The sequence below is a fragment of the Melopsittacus undulatus genome, chromosome 14 (genome assembly GCF_012275295.1).
Source record: "Melopsittacus undulatus isolate bMelUnd1 chromosome 14, bMelUnd1.mat.Z, whole genome shotgun sequence".
NCBI lineage: Eukaryota > Metazoa > Chordata > Aves > Psittaciformes > Psittaculidae > Melopsittacus > Melopsittacus undulatus.
The window spans coordinates 211592-234364 of NC_047540.1; the positions used below are offsets into that span (position 1 = coordinate 211592).

The 22773-nt window shown below is 54.6% G+C and overlaps 3 protein-coding genes and 1 long non-coding RNA gene across 4 annotated transcripts; all 4 read left to right on the forward strand.

Annotated features, from left to right (window-relative positions):
* Window positions 1–2: 2 nt before the first annotated feature.
* Window positions 3–4307, forward strand: LOC117436976 (uncharacterized). The gene is made up of 3 exons (XR_004550263.1): window positions 3–66; window positions 3064–3163; window positions 4246–4307. It is a non-coding gene; the product is annotated as an uncharacterized lncRNA (long non-coding RNA).
* Window positions 4308–7491: 3184 nt separating this feature from the next.
* On the forward strand, window positions 7492–10811 carry LOC117436998 (hydrocephalus-inducing protein homolog). Its single transcript, XM_034069385.1, has 6 exons — window positions 7492–7512; window positions 8257–8366; window positions 9154–9290; window positions 10140–10267; window positions 10355–10447; window positions 10710–10811. Exons 1-6 carry the CDS (start codon window positions 7492–7494, stop codon window positions 10809–10811), a joined length of 591 nt encoding a protein of 196 aa, XP_033925276.1.
* A 1894-nt stretch (window positions 10812–12705) lies between these two features.
* Window positions 12706–14057, forward strand: LOC117436999 (hydrocephalus-inducing protein homolog). The gene is made up of 4 exons (XM_034069386.1): window positions 12706–12738; window positions 13308–13588; window positions 13765–13984; window positions 14046–14057. The coding sequence occupies exons 1-4, from the start codon at window positions 12706–12708 to the stop codon at window positions 14055–14057; spliced, it is 546 nt and encodes a 181-aa protein (XP_033925277.1).
* A 648-nt stretch (window positions 14058–14705) lies between these two features.
* Window positions 14706–19025, forward strand: LOC117437000 (hydrocephalus-inducing protein-like; the record flags this gene model as incomplete). The annotated part of the gene is made up of 6 exons (XM_034069387.1): window positions 14706–14894; window positions 16231–16394; window positions 16652–16802; window positions 17049–17279; window positions 17890–18114; window positions 18567–19025. Coding segments are annotated over 6 exons (1419 nt in total), but the record flags the coding sequence as incomplete, so codon positions are not given.
* Between the last annotated feature and the right edge of the window lie 3748 nt (window positions 19026–22773).

A 22773-nucleotide genomic window follows, 5' to 3' on the forward strand; every position in this document is an offset into this window, starting at 1 on the left:
CAGGGGACAGAGGTGCAGGGAGACTCCATGCCTTTCTGCAGTGATATTTTCACTATTGTGCCCATGGTAAGTGATGGCTGAGAACCTCCCTTCCTACTCCTCGTCCTTCTCCTCTCTGAATGAGGTCCCTTGGCAGATCCCACGTCAACTGCTCCATGTGCCAAGAGAGGAGACATCAGGTTTCTGGTGAGGCTGGGGGCGCTTGTTGCAGAAAGCATTTCTGAGCAGCAGCAAGAACCGACCCCAGGCTGGGCTCTGCTGCAAGGGCTGTGAGTGAAGGGCACTTCCTGAGTGTCCTCACAGTGTTCAGAGGTATCAGTTACTCTCTGTAAGGACACATTTCCATGTAGCACATGGGGGTGAAGAAAGGCCACTGGTGCACTGCTAGTTCACATCCTGACCTGCAGAATGAAATGATCTCCTGTGGAAAGGAGTCCAAATTGAGCCCAAGTTTAATCGGGGGGTCAGCAATCCATTCCTAAAACCTGGATGTATACCACATCTGAGTGTCCCTTCCAGTGCCGTCTGTGAGCCTGGACACGAGGCTGGCAGGTTTAAACAAGCTTTTTGAGTTCTACTGCAGATAGGTAGAGAAAACTGCTCACTTTCCTGGTGATGCAAGCAAAACCCCCATGTCCTTCAATCAGCCAGAGCCGTTGCTGTGGGTATTCACATGGTCTGAGCTGAAGAATGGCTGCTGTCTGAGCAGGGCAACATCCCTTCTCATCTTGGAGTGAAGCCTGGAATAATCCCAACCTCTTCTTTCTTTTCCAGTGGGTGAAACTAGTTTATGTTTTGATTTTGTTTTTGAGGAAGGGGCTGCTGTTCTCTTCTTGCTTGCTCCTGCAGCGCATGTAAGGCTGAGAGCCACCAGTGCCAGCACAAGTGTGGTCTCACAGCACCGTAGCTGGCAGCAGCACGATATGAGCAAGAGACTGTGTCAGAGCAGCAGGGATATTGGGGAGAGTGGGAGCTGCTGAGCTGAGCCTTCAGAGCATCCTGTGGTGTGTGAGAGCTGGTTCTGGAGTGTGCCCCAGGGCTCCTGCTTCATTCCAGTTGCTGTGTCTCCACAATGAGCTTAAGCTGCTCTTGAGCTCCTGAGGTGCATTAAGGGAAGGTCCGGAATTGTGGCTGAGTCCTGTCCACATCAAGATGTGATGATGTAGAGACATGAAGTGTAGCTTGGCACCAAGCTGTGAGTGGAAACCTTTCCTAAATGGCTGTGTTCCTGTTACATGGTTTGCTCTAGGGCTGAATCAAAGCAGGCTCCTACAGGAGTCTCTCCCCTGCTGTCTTGTGCAGTGTTATCAGTCTCTTGATTTCCATGAATTCCATTCTTTATGGAACAATCCTTTTCCCATGGAGAGTCTTGCTCTTGAGCCTGTTAAGTGTTGGGTCAGTTCTCTTGGGATGGAGGCTATGAATGCAAGGCTCCAGTGGGGGTGCTGTATCAGGATTGTTCCTGAGAGCTGTGCTGATCCCTAGAAAAGGAGAGGCTTTAGTGCTAGCCCATAAGCTTGTTCCTCAGGTGCCTTAGAGAAGTGTAATCTGGCTGTGCCCTGGGACCCAGCAGCACCTTGGATGTATGGAGATGTGTCCCTTGTGAGGATCGTGGTGCCTCACTGGATGGCTTTGTGGTGCTTGGTGGCCAGCAAGGCATCATCCCTGGCAAGGGGGTGTGTGTGCTGCACCCTCCTCTGATTAGCTTGTAAAGGAAGCAATGGCACGTGCCCAAAGCTCTAATCTCCCTCCTGCACTAGTTAAAGAGTGTGTACAGAATGATGGCAGCAGTCAGTGTGGTCTCGGTATGGAGCAAATCATGCCCCCAGGGCCTTGGGCACTCGCAGTAACCCTGCCGGGCTCTCCTTTGCACTCCTCAGTGTTTGAGATGCACCTTTGCAGTGTTCTCCAGGTTCTTGCTGAAGCTGTACTTTTTGGTGCAGTGGCAGCTCAGCGTTGTGATGTTGAGTTTGGGTTATCTGGGGCCGGGATCAACTGCAGAGTCAGACAGATGCCTTGAGGCCCTGAGCCAGCTCCAGCTGCCCTGGCTAGAGGAATGGGGATACAGGAATGGGAGGAGGCTGGGGCAGCAAGGGCTTTGTGTCATGGGCAGTGTCTCCTGTCCCACATGGGGACTTTGTGCAGGTTTTGAGAAGAATCCAAGTGACTTTACTCTTTCAGACTTTTGCAGTTACTGGCGGTTGGTGTTTGAAAGGGTTCTTCTCTGCCTGTCCTTGCCTGTGTTCTCCTGACTCAGAGCAGGTTGTGCATCAGGGAACTACTTGCAGCTGCAGGCCAATAACTTCCCATGTTGTAGCTCTTTAATTTTTGTGGGGCTGTCCTCTAAGCTGTCAGTGCTGTGTCAGTGGCAGAACCGTAGCTAGTAAATATTGATGCTGCAGGAGTGCTGGAGGCTCCAGTCAGTTCAAGGCTCTTCTGGACAGATTCCTGAGAATAGCCAAGAGCAGAGTGGAATCAGAGCCTGGCTGTGCTGATAGAAAAATGACTCTGTTCTTTTTATCTGCTTCCGTCAACTCAATATTGAATTCCTGTAGAGCGTTATTACGGTTGCCACAGGTGTAGCTACTTACGTCAAGTGTATTTGTAATGCTAGGGGCTGAAGGGCTGTACGAGGTGCCTTTGCTTAAAGCAGTTGGAGGAAGTGAGAGCAGATAGAAACCAGGGGTGCCTGCTGAAATGTGTGACAAGGCTTCCTGGGCCTGAGCACCAGTGCCAGGATCCTGTGGGAGAGCAGCAGAGAGAGAAGACCCTGAGGAAGCAGCAGACAGTTGCAGAAACTGGTAGCGTGGCCCAGACTTAAATCCCTGAGCCAGAGCTCAGTCTCTTCTGAGGGTAACAAAAGCCCCTTCCTGGTGCCAGTAAAGGCGAAGGACTTTGGAAGGTGTTTCTGCATCTGCTTCCAAGCTCTCCTATAAATTCTGTTGACAGGTGTTGCTTGCTCCTTGCCCTTTGCTGATGCTCTAAATAAAGGCTTACAGGGCTGTAGTGGCAACAAGAATGTGCTGTTTGAAGATAAATGGTTTGCTGTCACTTCTGTTTCAGGAGGGAGATATCTTGCCAAATTCTTCACTTGAAATCAATGTGATCTTTAAGCCCAAAGAAGCCAGAGTCTACCAAGAGGCAGCCTACTGTGACATCTCAGGTACAGCTCCTTCCTCCTGCTCCTGTTCCCACAGAGGAGGTACAAACACTCTTCCAGCCCACTGGGATCTCGTGTAGCTCTGGAGGACTCAAGAGGACAGTGCTGGCACATGCTGCTGTCCCTGCGGTTCCCGGTGGTCTCCTGTCCGAGGCCAGGGCTCAGGATGCCTGGCTCTGGCTTCCTGACCCCAGAAGAGACAAAGCAGTGAAGGAATAAGCTTTCCTGGCACGGGTTTGCCAGCATTTGCAACACACACAGCTTTAATGAAGGAGCACCAGGAGCCTGTAGACCATTTACCTCCAAGATGAGTCTTGGTTGTGTGGCTCTCTCCTCCTCCTGGTGCTGCTCGCCTTGTGTGCAGAGTAGAATGGGATGGCAGTGAGATCTCATCCAAAATTTGAGCCAGGATTCAGGCTTCAGTGGCTGAGAGCAGCTTTCAGACTGAAGATCTTGTGCTCTGTCATCACTAGCAAATCTGAGGGAAAGAAGCCAACCTTGGAGTTTGGCTGTAAGCCTTGAGGTCTCGGTTGCCTTTGCACCAAGGGATGTGCATGTTAGCAGTACATGTCTGGCTTATGTGATCTGCTCAGTGAGAGGGCTGGTTTTCCAGGGCTGGAGTGATGAGACAAGGGGTGATGGGTTTGAGCTTAAACAGGGGAGATTTAGTTTAGATATCCAGAAGGAATTGTTTGCTGTGAGAGTGGTGAGGCACTGGAACAGGCTGCCCAAGGAAGTTGCTCCATCCCTGGCAATGTTCAAGTTCAGGCTGGATGGGACTTGGAGCAGCCTGGTCTAGTGGAAGGTGTCGCTGTCCATGGCAGGGGGCTGGAAGTGGATGATCTTGAGGTCCTTTCCAATGCAAACCATTCTGTGGTTCTCTGAGACACCATCCCAGGGGGTTGGTTAGAAATGAGAAACCAGCCCCAAGGCTGATCTCCTGAGGGACGAGATGGGTCCCGTATCTTCTCCTGGAGCATCTGGAGGTGGTTCCATGCAGGCCAGGGACCGGCAGCAGCACTGAGACAACCTGGAAAGTGCTGGGTAGCAGAAGGAATTGCGCTCACAGAGATTTCCCTCCACAGGCTGTGAGACCAGGCTGCCCCTGTGCATCAGCGGGGAAGGCGTCGGGCCCCAGGTGGAACTCAGCTGTGACCAGCTGAGCGTCGGGAAGGTGTTTGTTGGCTCAAGCCACAGCTACGGGGTGAGCAGGACGGGTGGCAGGGCATGGGGTGGATCCGGATGGCTCGTGGGCAGCAGTGAGCCTGGTGGAGGTGTGGGATGGGTCTGAATCAAGTTGGTGGTGCTGAGCAGGTCCTTGCCACTGCAGGTCAAGTGGAGTGCTCTGTGTCAGGGGAATAAGGCCAGAGTGGCTCTGTTTGTGTGAAGTTATCCCTGCTTTGCATGAAAAAGCCCTGAGGCAGAACTTGTCCTGTTGTATTTGGCAGCAGCGCTCAGCATCTTCTGCCTTTTACAGATGTTAATTGCTAAAGTAGAAAAGAAGTGAGCCTTCAGTAAGTAAAGAGGATTCTTCATGTATTTCCATGTTGCTTTCTTGCTGCTGCTGCAGGTGCTCCTGCTCAACAGAGGAGTTCCTGAGGCTCCCTTCAGTGTGGTGTATCCGGAGAGAGCTCTGGACTCCTGCTACGAGGTGGCTCTGCGTGGGGAGGCCTCAGGCATCAGCTACCTCCTGGACACCACCGAGATCGACTGCGGGCTGCAGGTACCGCACGCTGCTCTTGTCAGAGCTCCTTGTCTCCAGCCATGACCGGTGGGCTGCTGCCCCCCCGGGTCGAGGGCTCTCCCCCCTTCCCAGCTGCTCTGCTGGCTCTGTGGCTCGGAAGTCCAGCGTTTGGGTGATAGCTCCAAGCTGGTGTTTAATGCCCATCTCCAGCCCAGCCCAAAGCTGGGAATCCCTCCTCTTGGAGGGAACTAACGCTGCCTCCTGGGACAGGCAGGATCCCAGTGTTGCTCTCCAGAGGGATGTGTCCCTCAGATGTCCATCCGCTGATGGGCTCCTAAAGCCAGAGGTGCAAGGAGGTGCTCTCTTTTAATGCTCCTGATTCATCGGCCAAGGAGGCAGCTGACTTGGGCTTCCAGTCACTGTAGCTGGATAGAATGTCCCAGAATAACCCTCACTGTACTTCTTTCCAGTTACAACCCCACAGCTGTTTCCAGCTGTTGGCCGTGTGTGCGTTGCCCTGTTTGTCTCCCTTTTGGCTTGTATTTTGCCCACAAATACTTGTGTGCAGGTGCTTTTCTCCTGAAATGCCTCAGTGCCTCCTCCTGTGTTTCAGCTCGCTGTTGGGTGACACCTTCAAGTGCAGACGGCTTGTGTCCCCTACTTGGTTTCTTCCTGATCTTTCCGTGGTTGTAATTGCACCTCTGCCACAAATACCTGTCCCTGTGTAGGGCTCAGAGGTACCCTGCAGTCACGGGTTCCCCAGGTTAACCCAGAGAGCCCAGTGCCCATCTCTCCTGTGCGCTCCCTGCTTCTGGGCTGTGTTCCTTTGCTTTCGACCCAATGGAAGAGGAATGAAATTGTGAGCAGCAGACGTGTGCCTGTAACTTCCTGCTCTTCTGTCCTCTCCTCAGGTGTTTAACAAAGTCTCGGAAGCAGCAGTGACCCTGCAGAACAGTGGGAAGCTGGGATTTGCCTTTGTGGTGCTGAGCCCCGGCACAGGCACTGCAGCCAGCCCTCTGCCTGGCGTGCCCCTGGTCGTGCCCAGCATGGTGAGTAGCACAAGGGCTTCACCCGGCCTGTGTCAGGCTGCCCAGGAGAGAGTTTTGGGGGAAAATAGGGGGAATGAGCACACAACCCCTGTCCAAAACCAGGCAGGAGAGACGGGGCTGTGAGCGATTGCTGCAGAGGCAGAGGAGGTGCATCGAGCACAATCCTAGTGGAGCCCCTGACTGGCCTTGGCCACCACTGCCTCTGCTGTCCTACAGCAACCAGCAGTGGGAGGCACGATGGTTGTGGGAGCTCTTTGGAGCTGAGTGCTGAGCTCTCTGGTTGTGCCATCACTGGAGCATCACTCCATCCCAGTTGTCATCCTGCCTGGGTGTCTTAGAGCTGGAGCAGTGTTCCTGCCTTGGTGCCCTTTTGCAATGGGAAGGGGAAGCAAAGGGCCGAGTGGCTTCCACCTTCCTTAGTGCTTGTCCGCCTGAGGGATGACACGCTGATGTCCTCTCCTGCAAGCTGCTGCCAGGAGGTGCTGGCCCTGCTGGAAGCGCAGGCCCTTCGGTGCTCTTCCAGAGCAGCTGGTGAAAGAGCTTTGGTTTGTTGTGCCTGGCTCTGGCTAGCAGAGGGTAAACCCTGTCAGCAGAAGAGCTGTGCTCATGCTGAGCAGAGGGCAGCCTTGCGAGGCCTCTGAAGGACATACTGCATCTTGGTGTAGGGGACTCGGGCATTTGGGTACAAGAAAGCTGGAGGTGGTGATGTCTGATGTTTCCTTATGTATGAGAAGCTGCCTTGTTGTCTCAGCGTGTCTGTCGTGTGAGCCATCCCTCCACTGAGTCCTCTTTGGTACACTACCTCCCTCCCTCTTCTGTGCCCCGCAGGGTTATGTTGAACCTGGCAAGAAGCAAGTGCTGAAAGTCTATTACCTGCCAGGAGTGCCTGGAGTCTTCTGCAGGGCTTTCCAGATCCAAGTGGGTCACCTGGAGCCAGAAAAAGTCTGCCTGAAAGGAGAAGGGACCTTTCCCAGGATCCACTTGGACCTGCCCAGGAACATCAAAGGTGAGCACTGCCTGTCTGCTCACCAGGAAGGTCACCTGGCTTTCCCCCATACCATATGCCCATAGGGCAGCTCACAGGCACCCCCGCCAGGCCTGGAGGTTTCAGGGCTGTCAGGCAAACTCAGCCCTCTGGTTGCTTCCTTGGTCTCTGGCAGACGAGCCCGTGTGGCTTTGCCGCAGGAACCATCCTGCACAGCTTGCCAGCATATGGCAGAGGTCTTGGAAGATAAGGGCTGGGCAGAAAAGCACAGGGAAGCTGCAAGAGAGGCTGGCAGGGATTTTGACAGGGTTGGGTTTGCATCACGTTGTGGGGCTGAGATGCTCCTGTGTGGCGAGAAAGACGGCTGGGGGTGAGATGCAGCAGGATCGCCTTTCTCTCCATTGCTGGAGCAGTTTGTGTCTGCGTGTTGGGGGAATGGGGCTTCCCGTCTTCCATGGGATTTGTGCTGCCCCACTGCTATTGGTGGTGTTCTGTGCTTTCAGGCAACGCCAAATATGAGAAGATCCTCCAAAAGGCCCAAGAAAAGCTGGACAAAGGCAGCCAGAGAGACGAGGCCATTGCTCTGGGGGAGGCTGTGGCAGCTGAGCCCCGCATGGACGACTCGGGCACCATGGTGAGTAGAGCTGCTGCCCTGTCCCACACGTGCCACCCTCCTGCGTGTCACTGGAGCCCCTGCGCCCCACGGCCCTGTGCCCAGGGCTCTGCTGGCACTGGGTGCCTCCCTGCACAGCCCTGGCCACGGACTGTGTCAGCTCAGTGTGCCCCATGGGCTGCCCACCTCTGGGAGTTGTCCCTCCTGGAGATGCACCAGCTCCTGACTACCCCAGGAGATGCTAAGGGCTGTGCTCAAGCAGTTGGGTTTATGGTGCTCTGAAGGACATTCAGGTCGGTGCTGGGGGTTCTGTTGCTCACTGGCCAAGCCCTGCCAGCTTTACAGAGTGTAAAGCAGCAGCCTGAATGCACCCTGAGGCTGTGCTGTGTTCTGGATCTCTGAGAGGCTCCAGCTCTCTCATGGTTCCCTTTCCAGGAGAGCTTTTGTCCAAGCTGCTTTGGCACTAACTGGGGGCAGGGACATACTTGGAGCTTTGGAAGGTTTCTGGCTTGTCTGTCCATGTGTCCAGATCAGCTTTGATAACTGGGCAGGGAGAGACACTGGAGTTCATTTCTTTGGAGCTATGATCCTGCCTGAGAGAGCAGGAAGTGTCCCAGACACTGAGCAGTGAGACAGAATGACTCCATCGCCTCTCTCAACAAGAGCAGGGTGGGATCCTCCACCTGAGACAAGCTTGTGCCTTGGGAAGGACCTTTGCTAAGCAGCCCCTGTCTTTACTTTCCTCAGTGGGATGCTCAGCTGCAGATGGAGGAGATGCTGATGGAGGAACATGCCGTGGAACAGCAGAAAGCTCTCAGCTCCCGTCCCCCGGAGGACACTGCCTTTCACCAGCGTGTCCATCGGAGGCTTCTCAAGTTAGTAGGGAGTCCTGTAGCCTGTGTGCAGGGGCCCCGAGGGTAACAGCCAGCAGTGCAGGCCTGCTCCTGAGAGCTCCTTGTGTCTCAGAGCTGGGAACAGCTGAGGACTTCAGAAGGGGCCTGATGCTGAGAGCTATGATGTGCTCCCTGTGGGCAGCTCGGTGTCCTCGCTTGCACAGTGCTCCCCTGAGCTCTGGAGGTGCTCCCCTCCCCACAGTTGGTGGGTTCTGTTCTCAGAGCTGAGGGGTGCAGACGAGCAAGCCCTTGCAGACAGCACAGGCACCAGCCCTGCTGACCAGCTCTGAAAGGGGCATCTCAAAGCCGGCGTCTTTGTGCCAAGAAACAGACCCCACTATGCAGGAAGAGCAGGGAATGGTCCAGATCCCTTATGCACTTTTCCAAATGGGATTGCCTGCCAAAGGCCTCTGCAAGGAAATGCTATGACAAGGTCCTGAAGCAGTTTCAGGCTTGGGCTGGACACCAGCTTAGCAGTTTGATTGAGATCAGTGGAGATGCAGTGGACTTCTCTGCAATGGCTTTTCGCAGCATAGGAACTGTGTCCAGTACCCACTTTAAAGTCACTCGAAGATCCCATTGGTGGCTGATAAATCCTAGGCCCTGCACTCCCCATGACTTAGCCAAGTGTTATTACTGGGTGCTCAGGCCTTGGGTTTCCTGGGCTTGGCTTGAGCTTTCAGAGCAGTGAATACAGTATTATCCACTCCATTTGCTTCTCCAGCCCACGCCATGCTGGGGTTTACAGTGTCCTTACTCCTCCTTTCAGAGCTGAGCTGCCCGAATACATCCTGGACCTTGGCTATGTTGTTCCTGGTGACATACACACACACACGGTGAAGATCACCAACACTGGGCACTTCCCTGCATCTTTCCGTGTCGATGGATATGTCCTGTATAACACAGGTAACCTGTGGTGGAGAGGCTTCACAGGGGCTTGAAGGAGCTATCTCTGACACATCAGCTGAAGCCATTGGTCACGGGGAGATTTGAGTACTTCCTTGGACAGCTTTTTCCTCCTTAGTGCCCCCATGCTGGGTGCCCTGTTCAAGAGCCTGACTTCTGGTGAGCAGTGCCCAGAGACCTGCTCTGCCTGTGGCTGCCCTAAAATCTGATAGCAGGGGCCAGAAGGGCTGATCACCTTGATCGCCTCTCAGCATCTTCTGCTCTTGGCTCCTGTGAGCATCATCCCAGTTTCTTTGTGCACTCTGAGGGTTTATGTTGCAAACAGATGGACCCTTTGTGGTTCGGAAGTGCTTTGTTTAGAGTTCATAGTGCCAGAGCACTTCTGCTCAGCCTTTATTGACCGGCCTGTGGGATCCTCTGCTCTATGGAAACAGGCTTCCCAAAGAGGCCTTGAGGTAAGGCTGCAGCTCCACCACATGGTGACTGCTGTCTCTGTGGGGTGGCCAGTCGTCTCTTCTAAGCCGCTGTCCAGGGAACACCCCAGCATTTGGTATCTTAGGTGGCAATTCTCCTTTGGAGAGGTCTATGCATCCTTCCCTGAGACGCCTGATGAAGGAATTGCTGGAGTTCCTCAAGCAATGTGATTTCTTTTTACTATGTAACCCCTGGATTCTGGATGTGAAAGTCCTTTTGCTTTGGGCAGTGCCAAAGGGAGAAGAGCAGCTTCTCTGGAGATGCAAAGGGGTCTTTCAGAGAGCTGCCAGCCAGGACACCCCTGTGGCCTTACCGTGCTTCTGAGCCATTTCCTGTTGCTTGCGTATCTCAGCTGCTTTATTTTGCTGTGTTCAGGCTTCAGCGTGTGCCTGGAGCGTGTGAAGCGCCTGCCCTCCTGTGAGAGCAAGACATTTGAAGTGTGCTTCGACCCACAAAGTGCCAACGTGCCCCTGGGAAAAGTGGATGTGCTCCTGCCCATCAAGGTACTCCAGCTTCTGGGGCAGGCAGCAGGTTTGGCACAGCAGCGAGTATCGGGTGGGCTCTCAACCGGATGCTCTGTCCTTCTGTAGGTCAGAGGAGGCCCCACATTCCAGGTCCGCCTCCGTGCCATGGTGGCTGAGCCGTCCCTCTGCGTGTCCAGGGACAGGCTGGAGTTCTCTGCTGTCCAGTGTGGGCAGTGCCAGGAAGAAACCATCCAGCTCCACAACACGTTCCAGGTCCACTGTAAATGGGCCATCAGCATGACTGATCCTGTTCAGGAGGTAAAGCACAGACAACGTGTAACACACAACTTCTTGGTTGGGTTCTCTTTGCCTTTCGTGCCTTTTGTGCCCCTCTGGCTGCCTGAGCACTTGGGCTGCAGCTCGCTTGAGGAAGCTTTTGAGGGTACAGAGCAAGGCTGGTTCACCTGGGCCTGTTCACTAGCTGATGCTTCACTTCTCTGCCGTCTTCACCCATTCCTCCTTCTCTGAGGACACTGCTTCCCCATCTGCCTGCCCTGCCAGCATGTTTGCCCTCCAGTTCTAGGCAGTGGTGGCCACGTCTGGGTGGGATGAAGGTGCTCCCTGCACCGTGCCAGCATCTCGGAGCACTGCAGGAACCGAGGGTCTGTCCTCACAGACCAAGGAGACCTCACGCCACTGGTTTGTGTGCGCAGGTGGACAAACATCTGCCAGGGAGTGAGCACCAGAAGCTGCTGGAGGAGATGAAGTCTGTGCCCTGTGGCTTTGAGGTGCTGCCCTCAGCTGGAAGCCTCGCTCCAGGACAGCAGTGCCACGTCCAAGTCCGTTTTTCACCCATGGAAGAGGTGAGATTGGTGGGTGTCACGCCAGGAGGTCTGGCAGGGCAGTGTGGTAAGGGGAGGCCAGCCCAGGGAGCGGGGCATGAGCTCTGCCTCCACATGGAGCTTCCTGCGCCTCAGTTTCCCCTGCACGTTCCCAAGCAGTTCGGGAGTCAGCTTAAATGATGGAGCATTCCCAAAGGCAGTTTGCATGTGGCCACCGTGACTTGGAAACTGGTAGCGTGTGACAGGATGGACACAAGTGCTTCCATGCCTGGGGACAGTCCCAGGGATCTCAATTGCTCGTGGAGATTTCAGCGTCTCGTGTCTGGCTTTGACCAGAGGCAAGCACTGAGCAGAGAAGATGATCCTTATTTGTGTCCAGTGAGAGCTCAGGTGCCTCTTGCACACAGCTGATGTTTGCCTGGTGCTGTAGTGCCAGGACTGTGTCTGAGGAAGCAGACCTTTCTCATGAGCGTTGCGCTCCCCCATGCCCAGGTGAAAACCTCTGATAGCCCATTTTAGATCCACCTGGGAGCCAACTGTCCAGTTATGCTCCAGAGCAGGACTCGCTGCAGTTCCTGAGAGCCATGCAGATGCTGTAGCCCCTGCTCTAAGTAAATACCTGTTTTGGGTTCAGCTTGGAGGTGCTGACAAGACCCCTGACCCTGGGCGATTGTTGACTTGGAGGTGCTGTCAGCTGGGGCTTCACGGAGGAGCTTTCTGTGCTGCTTCTTTGCAGAAGTGCTACCGGGGCGAGCTGCAGATCCAGATTTGCCAGAGCAGCCAACGCCTGCAGGTGCCGGTCTTGGGACGTGGTCTGGAGCCACGGCTGGAGTCCATCCCCGCAGAGCTGGAGCTGGGACCGCTGCTGCCCCAGAGCCGTGGGGAAGAGGGGACAGTGGTGGTGAAGAAGCCCTGTGAGGTTTACTCAGTGCAGTTTGAGCAGCAGCACCTTGCTGAGGAGCAGGTGAGGGGGAAGGTCTGTGCACACTCTGTAGATTCCCAGCGCTCCAGCATGGCCAGGCTTGTGCAGGGAGACAGGGGCAGTGTGCAGGGCAAATCCTGGTGGCCTTCCAGGGTTAGTCAGCTCTGCTGGCAGGCTGCAGAGGGACTTGGATAATCCCTGCCCCTGGGGGGAAGGAATGTGGGAGGGGATGGCTTGGCTGGGGAGCCTGCTCACATGGTGAAGGTCAAGAAACTCATCCTGTCTATGGTTTCTCTTCCCTCTGTGCACAGCCCCTACGGACACCAAAAGATGACAACAGCCCCAACAGCTTGTTGCTGCCTCCGTGTGCTCCGGGAGAGAAGCTGAATGCTGAGGCCCAAGGAAGGGGCATAAAAATGAAGGTGAGATGAAATCTAAAGGCTAAAACTCCAGGTGGCAACCGGCATGGTTTTCTCATTTCCTCATCTCTTCCCCAGCCTCCCATGGTTTGGGTTTCTGCCACTAGAGTGGCAGAAAGCCTTTTCTCCTTCTTTCCTTTGGCTTGATATCAATCCCTACCGCCTCAGGTTGACGTTGTGGATCCACCAGGAAAGGTGGTGAAGCTGGGAAACGTCTGCATTGGACAGACGGTGAAGAAGATGGTCACCGTAGCCAACAAGAGTGCAGCCCCTCTCACCTTTAAGCTGAGGGTCATGTCCACCGTGCCAGAGCTGCAGGAAGCTGGGGTAAGGCCCGTTCCTTCTCTGCAGAGCACTTTGGTGTGCCTGCAGGGAGCGCTGAGCTGCTGTGGGTGGGAGCTAGTAGGTAATGACTCAGGTGTGGGCTGCCCTGGCTGCCTGTGCCTGCCCTGTCCTGCCTGCTGGCACTGCTCTGGCAGCAGATGCCTGCAGTGCGAATGCTTCAGCTGAGCTGGGTGCCAGGACTCCCCGAGAGCCAGAAGTGAGAAGGCGGCACAGTTCCTCTAGCCTGTTTTAGACACATCCATCAGGATGCAGCCATGTGTTTTAGATCTGGAAAGGTGAGGGAGGTGAATCTTGAAAGAGGGAGAGTTGCAGCTCTGTTGGAACGTATGTGAAAGCTTTAGAAGACAGAGTTGACCTCGCCGTGACCAGGTGGACACATGGTAGAAAACACCTTTGGTATTCCCTAGGAATGCCTAGGAGGGAATGAGTGGGACTGGGGCAGTGCTGGTGGGGACAGAAGAGGAATTGGAAGCCTCTTCCCTGAGTGTGGTGAGGGAGGCTCCACAGCTCGCTTGCCAGATGAAATAGTCTCCACTCGTTTCTTCGGGTAGGTTCTGTGCTTGAAGCCCAGCAAGGATCTAAAGCTGAAGGGCAGAGGAGACACCTGCAAAGTGGAGGTGACCTTCTCCCCGAAGCGCCGCATGCAGCCGTTCAGCGGGGAAGTGCTGCTGGAGTGCCGCGGGCTGGTGCGCTCCCTCTGTGTGGTGCGGGGCTCCTGCCAGGGCAGCCTCGTGAGCCTGGACCAGGACCAGCTCAGCTTTGGAGCCGTGGTGCAGCAGAGCTACACGTGCCGGCGCGTCGTCATGCGGAACGCGGGCGACACGAGAGTCAGGTAAAGCAGCAGGTCCTGCCCAGCCTCAAGCCTTATTGCCAGGTGGCTCAGTGTCAGGCCTGAGATGTGGTGGGAAAGCCCACGAGAGACTTGGAGCCTCACACTGAGGCTTACACTGCCTTCACAGCTCCCCGTGGCTAATCCTTCTTTCCTGTCCTTGTGCTTTCCTCGGCAAGGTTTATGTGGGACGCGGAGAGCTTCAAGCCAGACTTTTCCATCAGCCCCACAAAGGGTTACATCAGCCCAGGGGTGGATGTCCCCTTGGTTGTGACCTTCCGCCCCTCGAAGCTGAGCCAGGCTGTCCAGTACGAGGGGCTGCGGTGCTTCATCCAGGGCAGTGAGGCGCTGCAGCTTACGCTGGCAGGATCCTGCGTGGAGGCCCCTGGCCCCAAAGAGGTAACGCAGCAGGGACAGGATGGGCCCCTGGACCCCAGCATCTGCACCACATCTCTCCCAGGGCAGGAACTGAAGGACACTTGTGAGCACAGACTCGCTGGTGCTGGGGTATCCCAGAGAGAAACTGCTGGGCAGGATTGCCAGAATTCCTGAGCCCTGTCATTGCCTTTCTCCCCTGTTCAAGGTGCTGCTCCTCCAGTGAGCAGCTCAGCTGTCCTGGCTCTGCACTGCAGCACCCATGCCATGTATCCCAGCACTGCACCTGCAGCCACACTTCTCCCCCCTGCTGGGCCAGGGGAGGGCATTCAGCAGTAGGAAGGGGCAAGGCATCTGCATCCAGTCCCTGGGATGGGGCAGTCTGGGAGCTGTTGGCTCTTGCTCCCAGAGAGAGCGTGGAGCTCCTCTTCCTCCTGCCCACGAAGGAAGGGGCTGTGTGGCTGCAGATCTTGTCCTTGCACAGGAGTTTCCTTTCAGGACTCCCCGTTTCCTTTCACCCAGCATGCGAAAGGCTTGTTCTGCTCCCTTCTTCAAGAGCAACCAGCTTGATTTACTCCAAAAGCTATGGCCAAAGCGTAATTTTTGCATGTGACAAGGAAAAGCTGCTCCCTGTGCTCCAGGTCCTGGTGCAGAGCCAGCGTGAGAAGAGTGGGAAGGGTTGTGGGTACGACCCAGCAGCCTCTGTGCTCCTCTGTTACAGACGCTGACTTTCAGCTGCAATGTGCGTGAGAGGCAGAGCCAGACCATCCTCCTGTCCAACCCGAGCAGCGAGGCCTGGACCCTGCAGCCCATCATTGAGGGGAAATACTGGAAAGGGCCTGAATTTATCCATCTGGAGGCCAGGCAAAAAGAAAAGGTCTACCAGGTCACCTACAGACCCCTAACCATGAGCTCTGAGAACAAGAAGCACCAGGTACGTGAGCTGTGCCAGCGTGTGCTGACCCTCGTGGCATGACCCTTGTAGCTCACCCTGCTTTGGGCAGGAGGTTGGCCGAGATGACCTTCAGAGGTCCTGTCCAAGCTGAAGGTGTCCTGTGCCCTCTCTTGGAAGCTGGGTTTTGTGGTGGCTGAGGGCCAGGCACGGGCAAAGGGCAGATGGGAACTCGGGCCTGACACCAAACGTGTTGGAGCAGCTGACCTAAAGAGCCAGGCTTTCTGAAGGCCAAGAAATGAAGTTTGTTCTGCGCAGCTCCTGGTGGCTGCTTGTGGCAGCCCAGGGGGCTCAGAGACCCCCACGCTCAGCGCACGGCTGCACAGGCTCTCCGAGCCCTGGGCACAACCACTTGTGCCTGTCCTTGTGCAGCTTGCAGGGAGCAGGAAGGGCAAAGCTGCCCTGCAGTTTCTCAGTGCCCTCCTGGCCGTGAACAGGCAAGTGGGAAACGAGAGAGATCTCTTGACAGTCATGCAGGAGCTGTGGGAGGAGCCCTTCCTGCAGGTCTCAGGCTGGGCACATGGGGGTGACTGGCCCCTCTGTAATGTTTTCTGTGCCATAAGGGGTCAGTTCAGAAGGGCTCTGGGGTGCTGGAGCTGCCGGGTCCTTGTCCCGCTCCAGCTGACCTTACAGTAGGCCAGAAATGAGGTCAGAGATTTCTGGTCTCCGTCTCCAGGGTGCTCAGCAGATCTGTGCCCTTAGGGTTGCACGTGCTCAGCATGTCTTTAACGTAGAGCCTGCGTGAGGAGTCTTGCAGCTTTCAGCTGCTGTGGAGGCAGAGGAGATGGCAGAGGCAGGTGTCTGGGATCCACGGGCACCCAGAATGATCATGGATATGAGCTTTCCATGGCCCACGGCTGGTGGGCCCCTGTTGTGCCAGCTTAGAGGCTGCTGTCTGGGCAGTGCTGTTGGGGCTAAGGCCAGCAGGACTGAGGCAATGGAGCTCATCAGGGACGGGCACCCCCTGCCCAGGGCTGTCCCTGCATGAGCACAGGCTGGCAGGGATGTGCCCAGGTGAGTGTGGCCAGTAAGGGAGTGTTGAGATGTGCAGAGCAGCTCTGCTGCAGGGCCCGTGTCTCCTTGCTTTGCCCAGAGATGCTGCCTCTGTGTCCTGTAGCTGTGCCATGTCCTGTGGGCCATGCACCCACTCACAACCAGCTCTGAGCAGGTGCGATGCTGGTGCCTCCTCCTGCACAGGACAGGGCTGCAGGCAGAGCTCTGCCAGCTGGGCGTGCTGGAAGTTGCTGCAGTGAGAGCCTGAGGCATGGGGCTGGCCAGGGGTGCTCCAGAGCTGACTTGTCCTATTCGTTGTCTGTAGGGCTCCATCTTCTTCCCCCTGCCGGACGGGACAGGCTTACGCTACCACCTGGAAGGAACTGCTGAAGCCCCCAGGTGTTCAGGGGCCATTTCCCGGCAGGTTCCATGCAGGAAGTGCCACACGGAGCTCATCCCTGTGTCCAACTGGCTGCACAGACCACAGAGGTGAGTCCAGCCCAGGAAGTCTGGAAGTGCCTGGAAGCTCCTTCCTGAAAGCTTGTCCCTCTCCTTGGCCGTGTCTGGCCATACCCACGTTCTGCCTGTGCAGAGGCACCCTGGAGGGCTTTCCTCCAAGGGGGATGAGAGTTGGTGCCCTGTGCCTGAGGCACTGAGGGTGAGAGGGGCTGTATTGTACCCCCACACGATGGGTATCCTATGGGAGTCCTTCGTGTTGACCTTCACTGTGTCCTTCTCACCCACAGGTTCCTGGTGGTTATTGACATGCTCAAACCAGAGAACCTGGAAAGCAGTTCTGTGCTGCAGGGGTGTTCCTACATGGACGTGCCAAGCTCTGCGAAGAAGGACTACCAGCTGACCTTCCTCTCCTACAAAGAAGGAGTCTTCAGGGCAAAGGTAAGTGAGGACACTGGTCTGCAGGGCCCTTCAAGGAGCTGTTGGCTCACCGAGAAGCTACACGCCTCTTCATACCTCCACGTGCACAGGTCCTATGAAATACCGCACGTGCTTTCTGTGGTCTTGTGCTCTTCCTCGGTTGGTGCTCACAGCCATTCCTGGAAGCAGGGCGCTGATCTCAGTGGGCTGTTTTGGGTCTGTTTTCATGTGTGGAATGAGCAGCCCTTCCCTTTCTGTCTGATTTAGGTGACCTTCCTCAATGAGACAACCGGAGAGTACTTGTTCCACATGGTGACTTTCAAGGCGGTGGCTTCAGGACCCATGGGCACTGTTCAAATGAGCACCGCTGTTCGGCAGAGAGTGTCCTCCAGCGTCAAGGTGGACAACCCTCTGCCTGTCCCGGTGACGTTTGACATCAACTGCAAAGTGCCCGACGTCAGCGTTCCCCAGCACTTTACTGTCCCTGCACAGTCGAAGGTAGGGGCAAAGCTCCTCCGGCTCCCTCTGCTCTCCCTGCTCCTGGCTGCAGGGGATGCTCTTGAAGGGTGATGCCTGAAAGGAGCCATGTGGGGCTTCCTTCCGTGGTGGCAGCTCCCTGCCGATGATCTAGAGAGGGAGCAGTGTGCGAGAATATCCCCAGTGGGCATCATCCTGCGCTGGTGGAGCCTGCCCTGCTGCCCCCTGGAACACGCTGCAAGTGGGCCTCACGTGGCAGGTCCTTGTGCCACGTGCCCCTCATTTAGTGTGGTGCTTCCAGCTGTGAGTGGCTGCAGGACAAGCCTCAGCCCATGGCCAGGTTGTCTGCAGCCTGGATTGACAGGAAGTGGTGTGTGCCCTGGGGGAGCACAGGGGCTTTTTATGGGTGGGAAGCTTCTGGCATCGTGCTGGAGGGCTCTGAGCTGTTGGGATCTGTCCCTAAGTGAACCGTCCCCCAGAAGGAGCAAGGCTGTGCCCGAGAGAGGGGAGTCAGAGCAGGGAAGGCAGCCCAGCCTTCTGGCACTGCCTGAGCACAGCAGGGACCAGCTGCCCCTTGTCAGTGTTCCCTGCCTCTGCCTGACAAAGTGGCTTTTTCCTTCCTTCCTCCCAGGCGGATCTTGTCTTGGAGTATCAGCCCCTGCAAACGGGTGAGAGCAGCGGGCAGCTGGTGCTCCAGAGCAGCGACTTGGGCTCTCTGTTTTACACCCTGCAGCTGAAAGCCACCTGGAGCAGGCCAGAGAAGCCCGTGTATTTCCGCACCAGGCTGGGCTCCCGTCAGACCATCACCACCAAAATACGGCATTTTGCCCAGCAGAAGACCGAGTACCTCGTACAGGTGAGCGCGGCTGCCGGGGCTCTGGCTGGGAGGCAGCTCCTCTGGCCAGCACCAGCCCTCTCCACCAAGGGCTCCAAGTGCCTCTGGCTTGGCGTGGCAGAGCCAGGGTGGCCATGTGAGCCCAGGGGTCTTCCCACTGGTGTGGGCTTGTCACCAGCTGCACTGTCCTCCCTTGCGGGCCCGTGTTGGAGCTGCTTTTGCAGGCGCCACGGTGCCTGGGCTTGCTTCCCCCTTGCAGCCCAGGTCTGGCAGTCGGGCGTCTTGGGGCTTGGGTGCAGGGTTGTCCCTGCTGGGCACGTTTGCACAGTTCTCGTGCCCATTCCCCGCAGGCACTCACCAGGAGTGTGGTGTGGGTGGGCCAGGCCAGGGCCAGGGGACCATCGTGTTCTTCCCGAGGTGCTGGCTCTGCTGTTGTGACCCACCCCCCATGGTCTCTTGTCTCCCCTGCACAGACCGACTGTGCCGACTTCCAGACGGCAAAATCCATCAGTGCGGCACCCGCCAGTGCTGGGGGCTCGGACCTGAGCGTGGAAGTGACCTTTGAGCCCTGCCACCTGGGCGAAGCCAAGGCCACGCTGCAGCTCAGCTCTGCATTGGGCGGGCAGTACTGCATCCCACTCATCGGCCTTGCGCTGCCCCCTGAAGCCCAGGGCCCCTTCCTCATCCCAGCCGGCGGCACCACCTCCATCTCCTTCAGGAACGTCTTCCGGAAGGCCACGGCGTTCCAATACGCAGTGAAGCACCCGGGCTTCACCGTCAGGGCCCCCGAGGTGCTGCGCGCCAAGAGCAGCACCACCATCACCGTCTCCTTCGCGGGCGGCCCGGCTCCTGTCACCAGCAGGCTGGTGGTCTCCTGCCCTGGGGGCTCCTGGATCTACCACCTCCGGGGCCTGCCCTTCCCCCGCAAGTGAGCAGCTGCCCCCAGCCCTTCCTGCCACGTTCCTGCTCTCTGGAGCAAATAAATGTCATTTAACATCCTCCCACACGACGTCCTTGTCTCTGAATGGGAGAGACGTGAATTTGCTGGATGGACACCCGGTGGACAAGGAATTGGCTGGATGACTGCACGCAGAGAGCTGCGGTCAGTGGCTCTATGTCCAACTGGAGACCAGTGAGGAATGGTGTCTCTCAGGGGTCGGTGTTGGGGCAGACCCTGTTCAACATCTTTGTTGGTGACACAGGCAGTGGGATCGAGCACCCTCAGCAAGTTTGCTGACGACACCGAGCTGTGTGGTGCAGTCAGCGTGCTGGAGGGAAGGGTTGGCATCCAGAGGGACCTGGACATGCTGGAGAGGTGTCCAACCTCCTGAAGTTCATCAGAGCCAAGTGCAGGCTCCTGCCCCTGGGTCAGGGCAATCCCAAGCACAGCTACAGGCTGCAGGGAAAAGTGATTCAGAGCAGCCCGAGGAGAAGGGCCTGGGGGTCAGAACATGAGCTGGCTTCAGCATGGGCTTGAGCCCAGAAACCCCCTGTGTCCTGGGCTGTATCACCACCAGCATGACCAGGAGGTCAAGGGAGGTGATCCTGCTCCTCCACTCTGCTCTCATGAGACCCGCACTTGGAGCACTGGGTAGAGTTCTGGTGTCCTCACCAGAAGGACCTAGAGCTGTTGGAGCAAATCCAGAGGAGGGTCATGAGGATGCTAAGGGGGATGGAGCAGCTGCTGTACAAAGACAGGCTGAGAAAGTTGGGGCTGTTCAGCCTGGAGAAGAGAAGGCTGCGTGGAGACCTCATAGCAGCCTTCCAGTATCTGAAGAAGGCCTACAGGGATGCTGGGGAGGGACTCTTCATTAGGGACTGCAGTGACAGGACAAGGGGTAACAGGTTAAAACTTAAACAGGGGAAGTTTAGATTGGATATAAGGAAGAAATTCTTTGCTGTTAGGGTGGTGAGGCACTGGAATGGGTTGCCCAGGAAGGTTGTGAATGCTCCATCCCTGGCAGTGTTCAAGGCCAGAATGGATGAAGCCTTGGGAGATATGGTTTAGTGTGAGATGTCCCTGCCCATGGCAGGGGGGTTGGAACTAGATGATCTTAAGCTCCTTTCCAACCCCAACTATTCTATGATTCTATGAAAGAGCTACATGGGAAAATAAATCTGATAGAGAAATTGGTCAAATAGGCAGTCCATTTTGAAAGCTGCAGATCTCAATGTGTATTTTGTAATACCTGCTACTCCACTGATGAGCTGACTCTTACCGTGGTGGAAGTGATCTTGGAATGATAATGGAATGTCCTGAAAGCGTCAGCTCAATGCTTCAAGAGCAGCTGAAGCAAATGAGGTGCTGGTAATCTTCAAAGCAGGAATTCAAGATAAAACAGAAGGCACTGGTATGCCACCAAACCAATAGTGTGCTCTCAGCTGGAGTGCAGCATGTCACTTGACTCCCTCATCTCGCTTAAAGGAAAATGGAAATGCAGTACAACTGGAAGAAGTCTGGAAAAGAGTGGCAGGGATTATTTTAGCCATGGAATAACTTCAGTAGGAGGAACCAACTTGTTTTCTTCATCCTGGATCTTTGCCCCATTTGGCCTGAGCAAGAAGGAGGAATGAAAAAGTCTGTTCCTCTTTCTCTGTAGTTTTAAGACAATAAGCAGCATACAAAAGTTAACAGCAACTATTATTCACTGGCCCTCCCAGTAAGAAAACAAAGGAGTGTGGGATGCAGGTAATAAGTGGTGGGTGCAAAACAAACCCAAAGAACTGGTTCTGGACAGAGTATGTCATTGACATTGTTGCCACAGGGTGTTTCTGTAGGTTCAGAAAATATCAGGATGAACTGATAGAAGAACAATATGTTGGGTGTATGAAATAGAGAAACCTTTGTGTTAGGCTGTTCTGCAAGTGCATGGAGGCAAAGAAGACATTCAGGGAGCTGTGCTACATACTGCCTTTGCTTTTTAAACTCCTTTTTCCCAAGAATTTAATTTCTTTGACTGATGTGGAGGTGAACGTTTGGTCTGAGCTAGTATCCCATTTTATAGGAGGGGCTAGGAAAGTGTACGTGAAGAGATGTCATAGGTTGTGACAATAAAGGGCCTTGAGCAGCAGGAATCCTAATTCAAAAGCACACAAAAGCTCTGAAAAATAAGAGAAAGTGGAGATTGAGGTTGTTCTTAATTATCCTTTAGTGTGTCCCGATAGACTAAATGGCATTTCTTTGTATTCTTAAAGACACAGCTCTTGTGTCTAGTGCTTTCAAACACTGTAGCCGCTAACTGATGGCTTCCTTGTATGTGAAGTTGTACCTTTTGAAAGCTAAAACAGAACATATTTTATTAAAATCAAAACCTGTAAGTAACAGAAGGTAAAGGTGTTTTTAGTATTTAGTTGTTTATCTTCCTTGTTTACAGCTTTAGTTTACTGTTAACTGCTTTATGGGTAATCCTTGTCCCTGGCATTTGTGGAAAGAGATGGAGCTAACAGCTGTCACGTTTCCATTAGATAAGAACTGAAAGATCTGGAACACAGGGCAAAGAAAAATCTTCTGCACTTATGGAAATAACACTTGTAGACATCATTTGTGATGTCTTGTTTCTTGCACTTGCAAAATGTTGTGTGGCTAGAAATGCCTCCTGTCAGTCATCCGTATATATGTTTGTAATAGTTTTGATAGCAGATTGTATTTACATGACGTGTTGCTTCTTCCCAGATTCTGCAGCAGGTGGTGCATGGGTGCAGTGAGAGCATGCTAGGGACAATGGCACTGCCAGCTTGCCAGTTCATGGAAGAACCCGGAATGGCAGTGCAGAGGCATTAATCTAAACATCCTTCTAACAACAATAGCAAGTTTGAGGTAAGTTAGACCTGTAGTGTAGTACAGTGCATTTGCATGGCTTGAAGAGTTCTAAACCATCACGGTGGTTGGAGCAGAAATGTCAGTGGTCCACGTGTTTACCTGTGGGACTTTGTGCTTGAAGCCCCTGTGAAATACCTGTTCAGCCTTGCTTTTGGAAGGGCTGCTGCTGGATGAGTGGAGCCCTGCCCTGTAAAGAAATAGGTTCAGTAAGTCACTTTTATTTAATCTCCTTCAATCATGTGAAAAGTGCATAACTTCAGTGGTTCTGCTGTGTGTGTGTTTGCAGCAGATCATATTCTTAAATAGTCTCAGGGCCTTAATGAACAAATATTTCTACCCTTTCATCCCAAGGTTCATTTCCGTTTGCCTGTTACTTCCTTGTGCTGTCAGATGAAAGCTGGGAGTGGAGTCTCATTTTTCTTGTCTTCTCATTTGAGGCTATCTTATCCTGACACAAACAATTCTTATTTTCTTCTCTTGAGATTGTTTGAAAGCCTTTTCCTAATACAGTTTAGTGAGTAATTGTTGCCTCTGGGCAGTCTTGGGGTTGTTCATTTATCTGCAGCTCTGACCCTCCTGATTTTTGTTGTTTAAAATGCATAGAAACCTTTAGGTTGTGGCAGTGGAGATCAGTATCAGCAACAATTACCACTTCTAATAAAACCCTAGCAATTAATTTTACATACATGATGTACATGGCAAGTGCATGGCAATGTCCTTGGCCCTTCAGGACAGAGCAAATGGCACCAGATTTCTGTATGAGGGCAACCGAACCTGACCTGGGGCATTTCACTGCCTCTGTCTCCTTCCCTGCTACTTAAGGGATAGTTTCCACCACCACTTACAGGAAAAAATGTAAA

Bases quoted from the DNA above. Each gene is read 5' to 3' on its own strand.
- LOC117436998 (XM_034069385.1), top strand. From the start codon at position 7,492: ATGGACGACTCGGGCACCATG. The intron at 7,513-8,256 runs GTGAGTAGAGCT...GCTCAGCTGCAG, and splicing joins TGGACGACTCGGGCACCATG to ATGGAGGAGATGCTGATGGA. The intron at 10,268-10,354 runs GTACTCCAGCTT...GTCCTTCTGTAG, and splicing joins ATGTGCTCCTGCCCATCAAG to GTCAGAGGAGGCCCCACATT.
- LOC117436999 (XM_034069386.1), top strand. From the start codon at position 12,706: ATGTCCACCGTGCCAGAGCTGCAGGAAGCTGGG. The intron at 12,739-13,307 runs GTAAGGCCCGTT...TTCTTCGGGTAG, and splicing joins CAGAGCTGCAGGAAGCTGGG to GTTCTGTGCTTGAAGCCCAG. The intron at 13,589-13,764 runs GTAAAGCAGCAG...TTCCTCGGCAAG, and splicing joins GCGGGCGACACGAGAGTCAG to GTTTATGTGGGACGCGGAGA.